Source organism: Nerophis ophidion, linkage group LG08 (genome assembly GCF_033978795.1).
Source record: "Nerophis ophidion isolate RoL-2023_Sa linkage group LG08, RoL_Noph_v1.0, whole genome shotgun sequence".
Taxonomy (NCBI): Eukaryota; Metazoa; Chordata; class Actinopteri; order Syngnathiformes; family Syngnathidae; genus Nerophis; species Nerophis ophidion.
The window spans coordinates 19,367,738-19,377,816 of NC_084618.1; the positions used below are offsets into that span (position 1 = coordinate 19,367,738).

At 41.6% G+C, this 10,079-nt stretch overlaps 1 protein-coding gene across 3 annotated transcripts in view; it reads right to left on the minus strand.

Moving 5' to 3' along the window:
• LOC133557478 (sarcoplasmic/endoplasmic reticulum calcium ATPase 2) overlaps positions 1-9,229 on the minus strand; it is a 64,873-nt gene extending 55,644 nt beyond the window's left edge. For all 3 annotated transcript variants that reach the window (XR_009807779.1, XR_009807778.1, XM_061907953.1), the window contains exons 1-3: positions 8,660-9,229; positions 8,444-8,461; positions 8,276-8,358 (exon numbers count right to left, since the gene is read on the minus strand). Coding sequence is in view for 1 of the 3 variants with exons in the window: in XM_061907953.1 (XP_061763937.1) it covers positions 8,276-8,358; positions 8,444-8,461; positions 8,660-8,777 (219 nt within the window). In the remaining 2 variants the exon portion in view is untranslated. The remainder of the gene's footprint in view (positions 1-8,275; positions 8,359-8,443; positions 8,462-8,659) is intronic.
• Positions 9,230-10,079: the final 850 nt, after the last annotated feature.

The window sequence follows — 10,079 nt, forward strand, 5'->3', positions numbered from 1 at the left end:
CTTATTCCCTTTTGGGGTTGCGGGGGCGCTGATACTATAATGCCTTTGAAAAATACCGGCACTTGAATGTTTCATGGACATGATGATAGTTACATTACTGGAAATATGAGTCAAAACACACACACACACACACAAAGCACTTACAAGCAGAAACAGTGTCGACACAGAATAGGGAGAACGGACGTATTTTGGCTTTAAAGGGGAACATTATCACAATTTCAAAAGGGTTAAAAACAATAAAAATCAGTTCCCAGTGGCTTGTGATATTTTTGGAAGCTTTTTTTCAAAATTTTACCGGTCCCGGAATATCCCTGAAAAAAGCTTTAAGGTGCCTTATTTTCGCTATCTTCGAAACCACTATCCCTTTCCCTGTGACGTCATACAGGGCTGCCAATACAAACAACATGGCGGTTACCACAGCAAGATATAGCGACATTAGCTCGGATTCAGACTCGGATTTCAGCGGCTTAAGCGATTCAACAGATTACGCATGTATTGAAACAGATGGTCGGAGTATGGAGGCAGATAGCGAAAACAAAATTGAAGAAGAAATTGAAGCTATTGAGCGAATAGCTATTGAAGCTATTCGGCCATAGCGTGGGTGTACCTAATGAGGTGGCCCATAGCATAGCTGCCTTATTAGCATCGCCGGTAAAATGTGCAGACCAAACGATCAGGACTTTCGCATCTTGTGACACTGGAGCAACTTAAATCCGTTGATTGGTAAGTGTTTGTTTCGCATTAAATGTGAGTATCTAGTTTCAAATGTACATACAGCTAGCGTAAATCGCATGTTAGGATCGATTAGCGTAGCATGTTAGCATCGATTAGATGGCAGTCATGCAGTGACCAAATATGTCTGATTAGCACATAAGTCAACAACATCAACAAAACTCACCTTTGTGATTTCGTGGACTTAATCGTTGCAAATGCATCTGCAGGTTATCCATACATCTCTGTGCCATGTCTGTCTAAGCATCGCTGGACAAATGTGAAGACACTCTGGTAAATTCAATGGGGGTCTGGCGGCAGATTTCTTGCCAGTGGTGCAACTTAGTGGTGCAACTTGAATCCCTCCCTGTTAGTGTTGTTACACCTTCCGACAACACACCGACGAGGCATGATGTCTACAAGGTTCCAAAATACAGTCGAAAAAAAGGAAAATAACAGAGCTGAGACCCGGTGTTTGTAATGTGAAAATGAATATGGCGGGTGTGTTACCTCGGTGACGTCACGTTCTGACGTCATCGCTACAAGACCGATAAACAGAAAGGCGTTTAATTTGCCAAAATTCACCCATTTAGAGTTGGGAAATTGTTTAAAAAAATACATGGTCTTTTTTCTGCCACATCAAGGTATATATTGACGCTTGCATAGGTTTGGTGATAAAGTTCCCCTTTAAAACTAACAATATATAGGTAAAACAATTTAATCCCTTTTTTTTAACATATTTTATGTTACTATATTTTAGAGTGATTTTAGTAATGTTTTCTTTTTTAGAATGTATTTTTATTTGCGATTTTTTGTTTTTTAGTAAAAAAAAAATTCAAAAAATACAGCATTTTGTCAGTAACAAATCTCTAACCAACACATTTTACACAGAAATTTGACTATTTTCAGGAAGAAGTACATCATGCCGGCAGCACGGAGGTACAGGGTGCGTGTGCCTCACAATACGAAGGTATTTGTGTTGGCCCTGGGATGAGGTGGCGACATGTCCAGGGTGTATGTATGTACCCTGCCTACCGCCCGAATGTAGCTGAGATAGGCTCCAGCACCCCATGCGATCCCGAACGGGACAAGCGGTAGAAAATGGATGGATGGATTTAGTGATAAAAATCTTTTAGTTAATTTTTTATAGTGTTTTGCAATGTTTTAAACAGTTGTATAATATGTGATGTTTCGTGTGGGCCCAGCAAGACTGTCTGACTGCCATGGCATCAGCTAATGGGGATCCTTTTCAAATAAACACTTAAGTGTTGCTTTAAGACATAGTTAGCTAGCGGCTAACGTCCCTCCACAGTGTTTTGGCTCTTTCTAAATGACTAATCCTGGCCTCCATGTAGACAAATAAAGTGGTATCAAGCCTGCAGGACGGGGAATAGCTAAACATGCTTCCCTACACGCCGTAGGACAGGCATGTGATTTAAACCGGGGGCCTGGGTGGGCTGCAGGTTGGGGGACAAGTGGAAATATAGAAGATTACATATAGCGTTCAAAAATCGATCAAAATGTTTTAGTACGACTTTGGTAAGCAATGAAGCCGCACCGCTTGATGGATTGTACTGTGCTTCAACATACGAGTATTATTATAGTGTGTGTAATAGGTAAGACATTATCTGGAGTTTTGTTTCACAACATTATGCAAAAGCAACTTCTCCTACCTTCTGGTACCTGCTGATCTGTATTTGGGGTCTGCATAAGTCCTGAAAAATAGCGCGCGTCCGCCTTTGTTGTCGATAAGCTTCTTCCTTTTCTCTATCTTGTTATGGGACATTCATCCTTTGCTATTGCCATTTCTAATATAAAGTAGTGTAAAGTTGTTACTTATATCTGTCTGAAAACTTGCCATGTAAGCGCTAAAACATACCGGTGTAGTGAGTTCACATTATTCACCCAAGGAACTTTAGTTATAGAGAGTTCCGGTCGGACGGTTTTTCACGAGACACATTTCCGGCGGATGAGGAGATGCTGCTCCGTTATTGATTTAAGTCTGAATGTCATTAAAACAGTTAGCTTCCTCTTTTGACACTTCTTCCACTCCCGTCCTTGCACGCTACACCGCTACAACAACGACGACGGGGAGAAGACGCTGTCAAAGGTGAGCCACGTAAATAAGACCGCCCGCAAAACGGCGCATGCTGAAACGACTGCCAGAAAGCGGCTTGAAGATTATCTGTAAAATATCATCTATGCAACATTTCGACCAAAAGAACCACCATTAAATATTATGTAGACCACAAAGTAGTGTTTTCCGTTTAGAAAATGATAAGAATAATACGACTGCCTTAATGTGCCCTATAATCAGGCGCGCCTTATATATGAAAACTAATCGAAAATAGACCATTCATCGGCAGCGCGCCTTATAATCCGGTGCGCCCTATGGTTTGGAAAATACGGTATATGGTCCCCAATATCTCCTCCTTGTGGTGAAAAAGGATGTCATAACTTCTAGCGATGTCCGATAATAACCGGCCTGCCGATATTATCGGCCGATAAATGCTTTAAAACATCGGAAATTATCCGTTCAAAAAAAAAAAAAGGAATGCCTTTTTAAAATGCTGTTGTACGGAGCGGTACATATCCGGTGCAGTACAGACCAGTTGCATCTCCCAGTCAGCAGCCACTCCCTCGCCCCTCTCCCACACACAACACAGGAGTTGACGACTGCAGCAGGAGAGGTTTACTGGCGACGCTTGATGACCTCATTAAACCGCCGCGAGCGGAGCATAACAACAACAACAAGAGCGTGTTGTTGCCGGTGCTGTAGCCGTGCCTAACAACCGAACTCGCTCGGTGACTAACGACCCAATGTCTATGGTTTGGGATTACTTTAAAGTGTGTCTGACGGATACAAAACTGGCAATTTGCAATGACTGCAAAATGTTGGCTATGCGAGGAGGAACGAAGACGTCTTCCTTTAATACGAGCAATTTGATCTCCCACCTCTTCAAGAATCTTAAGGAGATACGCGATGAATACAAGTGGAAGAAGGATGAAAAGCAAACACCGAAAAAAAGTAGTACCACACAGTTTTCACTTAAAGACTCCACCCAAAGGGACAAGCGATAGAAAATGGATGGATGGATGGATGACTGCTAGGCTACTTCAAGCACTCACCACTCGCTTGCAGCACATTTTTGTTACTCATACAAATACATTAGAGAAGGGCAGATTGAGCCCAGTTTATAATTCCCTGTTATACAGTAAACCAGGCAGTCTTGCACTGAAGGAGGACTATGTTATTGTTTACTTTAATACTCTAGTATACTCTGGACTGAAGTTGTGGGCCTTCATTGTTTTTGTAGCTATTTTTTTGAGGCATGTTTAAAACATTTTTAAAAAATAATGCACTTTGTGAAATTCAAAGTATAGTATTTCCCATAGTTGTAATGGGTATCAGGATTATCTCAGGGAGAGCATGTCCCAAATCCCAAGCTGTTTTGAGGCATGTTAAAAAAAATTATGCACTTTGTGACTTCAATAATAAATATGGAGGTGCCATGTTGGCACTTTTTTCCCACAACTGGAGTTGAATTTGTTCTCTCGTTTTGGAAAACCTTGTTTTTGATTGATTAAAACTTTTATTAGTAGATTGAACTGGAGTTGAATTTGTTCTCTTGTTTTGGAAAACCTTGTTTTTGATTGATTAAAACTTGTATTAGTAGATTGCACAGTACAGTACATATTCAATACAATTGACCAATAAATGCTAACACCCGATTATGTAAGTCGGGGTCCACGTTAATCAATTCATGGTAAAGTTACATTGTTTAATGCATCCAGCGGGGCATCACATCAAAATAAGGCATAATAATGTGTTAATTCTACGACTTAATAAATCGGTATCTGTTGATATTAGAATCAGTAATAAAGAGTTGGACAATACCGGAAAATCGACAAAAAAGCCATTATCGTACATCCCTAATAACTTCCTTCCACATTCCCTGATCTTTGAAAAATTTTGGACTGGCGGACCCGACATTGGGTGGGATCCTCTATTGGTGGAATATGATAACAGTCAAAACTTCCGCACTAATTGTCTTAATTTTTTTGATGTTGGGTCGGGGCCTCAAGAAGGACGCGTTCGAGTACATTATGCGTTCCCATTGACTCGGTGTGATGCCCCGTTTTAATTTGAAGTGAGATTATGTGTGCAGTCGTATTTTGAAATGACGCAAACAAAGTTGTGTACAACGTGTTTTCCATTTAGAAAATAATAACATGACTCCTTCAATGCGACCTATAATCAGGTGCGCCTTATACATGAAAAATGATCGAAACTAGACCATTCGTCGGCAGCGCGTCTTATAATCCGGTGCGCCCTGTGGTCTGGAAAATACGGTATCCATCCTTCCATTTTCTACCACTTATATGGTCCCCAATATCTCCTCCTTGTGGTGAAAACTTATGAATGTCATAAATTCCTTTCACATGCTCCGATCTTTGTAAAATTTTGGATTGGCGGACCCGACATTGGGTGGGACCCTCTAGTGGAGGAATATGATAACAGTCAAAACTTCCGCACGCTCTAATTGCCCTAATTTTTTTGATGTTGGGTCGGGGCCTTAAGAAGGATGCATTCGCGTACATTATGCGTTCCCATCGACTCGGTGTGATGCTCCGTTTCAATTTGAAGTAGAGCCGGGGCGATATATCGATATACGCGAATTGGTCTCTACAGGCTCTTCCCACTCCTTTTTATGTCTCCTTCTCACAGAGTGTAAGCACACCTTCTTACACACGTCACATACTGTCACGTCATACGTCACATACGTATACGCCCTCGCCCAGCAGAGAGGTAGCAGCATGGGTAACGTTAGCTGTGATGCTAGCAGAGCCGTGCGAGTGGTAATACGAGAGAAAGAATGTGCCAATCTGGTAACAAATGAAGGAAGAATTAATTCCCAAGAAAAACAGCACCGGGTCCATCGTCTGGCGGTGGCTCGGCTTCAAGCGGGAAGATGTCGAATAGACAACTTTAATTTGTCGTCTGTGGGGCACAAGCGTTGAGACCAAGAGTAGCATTACTGCTAATATGTAGCATCATTTGAAAAGTCACCTGCTAATAACTGTTTAATAAATACAGTTGACTTAGTTGTGATTTCCTTTTCAGCATGAAAGTTTAAAATGAGCATCAATTAATGAAGTATGAACAAGAATGTTTTAATGTAGACACATAGAATCATAATACTGCTGTGATTATATGCATCAAATGTTCATTCAAGGCTAAGGCCAAATATCGAGATATATATCGTGTATCGCGATATGGCCTAAAAATATCGATATTAAAGGCCTACTGAAATGAGATTTTCTTATTTAAACAGGGATAGCAGGTCCATTCTATGTGTCATACTTGATCATTTCGCGATATTGCCGTATTTTTGCTGAAAGGATTTAGTAGAACACATTGACGATTAAGTTCGCTAATAAAAAAGCCTTGCCTGTACCAGAAGTAGCAGACGTCATGGGTTGTGGAGCTCCTCACATCTGAACATTGTTTACAATCATGCCACCAGGAGCGAGAGCGATTTGGGCCGAGAAAGCGACAATTTCCCCATTAATTTGAGCGAGGATGAAAGATTTGTGGATGAAGAAAGTGAGAGTGAAGGACTAGAAAAAAGAAAAAAAAAAAGACTATACAGTGGGAGCAATTCAGATGTTATTAGACATTTACTAGGATAATTCTGGAAAATCCCTTATCTGCTTATTGTGTTACTGGTGTTTTAGTGAGATTATACGGTCGTACCTGTACAACCTGAAGGTCGGCCCCCGCAACTTTCTTCAGCACCAGTCGACGGGTGGTGGCGACGCCCATATTTGCCCTTCGCAAGGGACCCTCTTCGAAAAACGATCTTTCGTAATGATTGCTGTGTGTGGTTCAATCCAACCGTGTTTGCTTGACCACTCTGTTCCATAGTAAAGCTTGACCGTCATCTTTCGGGAATGTAAACAATGAAACACCGGCTGTATTTGTGTTGTTAAAGGGGTACATTATCACCAGACCTATATAAGCGTCAATATATACCTTGATGGTGCAGAAAAAAGACCATCTATTTTTTTAACCGATTTCCGAACTCTAAATGGGTGAATTTTGGCGAATTAAACGCCTTTCTGTTTATCGCGCTGGAGGCGATGACGTCAGAATGTGACGTCGCCGAGGTAACACACCCGCCATTTTCATTTTCAACACATTGCAAACACCGGGTCTCAGCTCTGTTATTTTCCGTTTTTTTGACTATTTTTTGGAACCTTGGAGACATCATGCCTCGACGGTGTCTTGTCGGAGGGTGTAACAACACTAACAGGGAGGGATTCAAGTTGCACCACTGGCCCGAAGATGCGAAAGTGTCTGCCGCCAGACCCCCATTGAATGTGCTGGAGTGTCTCCACATTTTACCGGCGATACTAAGGCAGACATGGCACAGAGATGTATGGATAACCTGCAAATGCCTTTGCAACAATAGTCATCGAAATCACAAAGGTGAGTTTTGTTGATGTTGACTGCCAGCTACTCGATGCTAACATGCTACGCTAATCGATGCTAACATGCTATTTACCGGCGGTGCTAAAGCAGACATGGTACAGAGATGTATGGATAACCTGTAGATGCATTTGCAACTATATTACGTTTCCTTCCACCCACATTTAATGCGAAAAAACCACTTACCAATCGACGATTTAAGTTGCTCCAGTGTCAAAAGATGCGAAAGTCCTGATCGTTTGGTCCGCACATTTTACCGGCGATGCTAATGCAGCTATTCGGCCATGCTATGGCTATGAATAGCGTCAATAGCTATTCGCTCAATAGCTTCAGTTTCTTCTTCAATACTTTCATACTCCAACCATATGTTTCAATACATGCGTAATCTGTTAAATCGCTTAAGTCGCTGAAATCCGAGTTTGAATCCGAGCTAATGTCACTATATCTTGCTGTGGTATTCCCATTGTTCGTTTACATTGGCAGCACTGTATGACGTCACAGGGAAATGGCCAGTGTCTTCGCAGAGAGCGAAAATAAGGCACTTTAAAGCTTTATTTAGGGATATTCCGAGACCGGTAAATTTTGAAATTGTGATAATGTTCCCCTTTAAAGGCGGTTGCAATACACCGCTTCCCACCTACAGCTTTCTTCTTGGACGTCTCCATTATTCATTGAACAAATTGCAAAAGATTCAGCAACACAGATGTCCAGACTACTGTGGAATTATGCGATGAGATGAAAACAGACGACTTATAGCTGGGAACGGTGCTGGAACAAAATGCCCTCTACAATGCCACGCCACGCATCATCATACCGCAACGTTTCAGCAGGATACTTTGGCGCGAAATTTAAAATTGCAATTTAGTATTGGCATGTGTTGCAATGTTAGGATTTCATCATTGATGAATAAACTATCAGACTGCGTGGTTGATAGTAGTGGGTTTCAGTAGGCCTTTAAAAAAAGGCCATATCGCCCAGACCTAGTTCCCATCGACTCCGTTTTATTTTAAGTAAGATTTTTTTGTGCAGTCTTACTCGGAAATTACGCAAACAAAGTTGAGTAGAACTTACAAAGGATATGCAGGCAGCCAGTAGAAGGATCCTCACAAGCAAATCTTCAAACTGTTCCACCACCAGCGCCCAAAGGGATTTGCCTTTACGGAAAAACAACCACGGTTAAAAATGAGCCATATTTCATCAAAGTTAAGTCTTTTATCAGATGGCCGATTGTTTACTCACCTTCCTCAGCGGGCAATTCTGCACATCATGGTCACCGATGTGAAGAGAAAATTAGGTTATTGTACAACAATCAGCGGCAGAGATCAAAAGGATGTACAATTAGCATGCCAAAAAGCGCAGATCAAAAGAAACGTGATCTAAGCACCCTGGTGACGTCACGTCCGTTACACGCTAACATTATTACTCGGGCTCCACCGTGAATCGTTTTGATCTTACCGTTAGGTCCGAATCGCTCTCGCTGCTTCTTGAATTGTTCCAAGCTCAGTCCGGTGCTTTCGTTGACGTTGAAGAAAGTGTACACTTCTTCCACCGTCTTTGTGTGAGCGTTGTCCATGATGATGAACTAGACTCCCACCTGACGCAGTCCTCGCTCTTCTCGGTCGCAGCAGAGTAAAGCGGTAATGAAACCGCGACTGAATACTCCTAAGGAAGTGATGCCGAGAATAGGAAATAAAAACAAAAAAAACGGCTGATTTGAGTCTCGGTGAGGTAACAACCGGTTAGCCGCTAAAGCTAAGCTAACAATGCTATGGCTCGATGTTGCCGGCTGCGTTGTGAACTAGTACTCCCTATAAAGCTCCATATTAGCGTAGCTGTCTTTAAATTAACGCTTTATTTAAGTCCGTAGGGGGAAACAAAACTCCACAAAATAGGTTAAATCAACATGTGCTTGCTTTCTAGCCTGCTCTGACCGAATGTATTATTGCGGAATCACCAGCGTCCTCTTCGGTAACCTCCGTCTCAGCCTTCGTCCAACTCGAATGCGGTGTTCGGTGTCCGCATGTGGAGCCTTCTGATTGGTCGGCGCAGCCGGAAATGATCCGACGTCATCGTTTGTTTTTGACGTCATGGTTTTTAAAGACTATCCAACGTTATTGATATTTCCTCTGCATTATGCTATACATTTTGTAAATATAGTGTAATGTTGGCCTGTCACCCAAGCATAAATTATCCCGTTTTCGCCACTAAATGGTCATAATTATGATATTATTATAAAATCTAAATGATTAGATAAAAAGTCAAATGTATGACATAAATGTCAGATTTATCCATCCATCCATCTATCTCAGCTACAATCGGGCGGAAGACCATGTACACCCTGGACAAGTCGCCACCTCATCGCAGACGTCAGATTTATGAGATAAATAATTATCTGATTAAAAATAGACTTTTACACTCATAGTTTATTTTTTCCATTTCTTTTTTATTGACATCCAGCATCAGACATTCCTATCCATTACATCATATTCACATAAATCACAAATCTGTTGTCAATCAATCAATCAATGATTATTTATACAGCCCTAAATCACTAGTGTCTCAAAGGGCTGCACAAACCACAACGACATCCTCGGTAGAGCCCACATAAGGGCAAGGAAAACTCACACCCAGCGGGACGTTTGTGACAATGATGACTATGAGAAACCTTGGAGAGGACTGCATATATATATATATATATATATATATATATATATATATATATATATATATATATATATATATAAACATCTGCTTCCGCTTATCCGAGGTCGGGTCACGGGGGCAGCAGCCAAAGCAGGGAAGCCCAAACTTTCCTCTCCCCAGTCACTTCATCCAGCTCTTCCCGGGGGATCCTGAGGCGTTCCCAGGCCAGCGG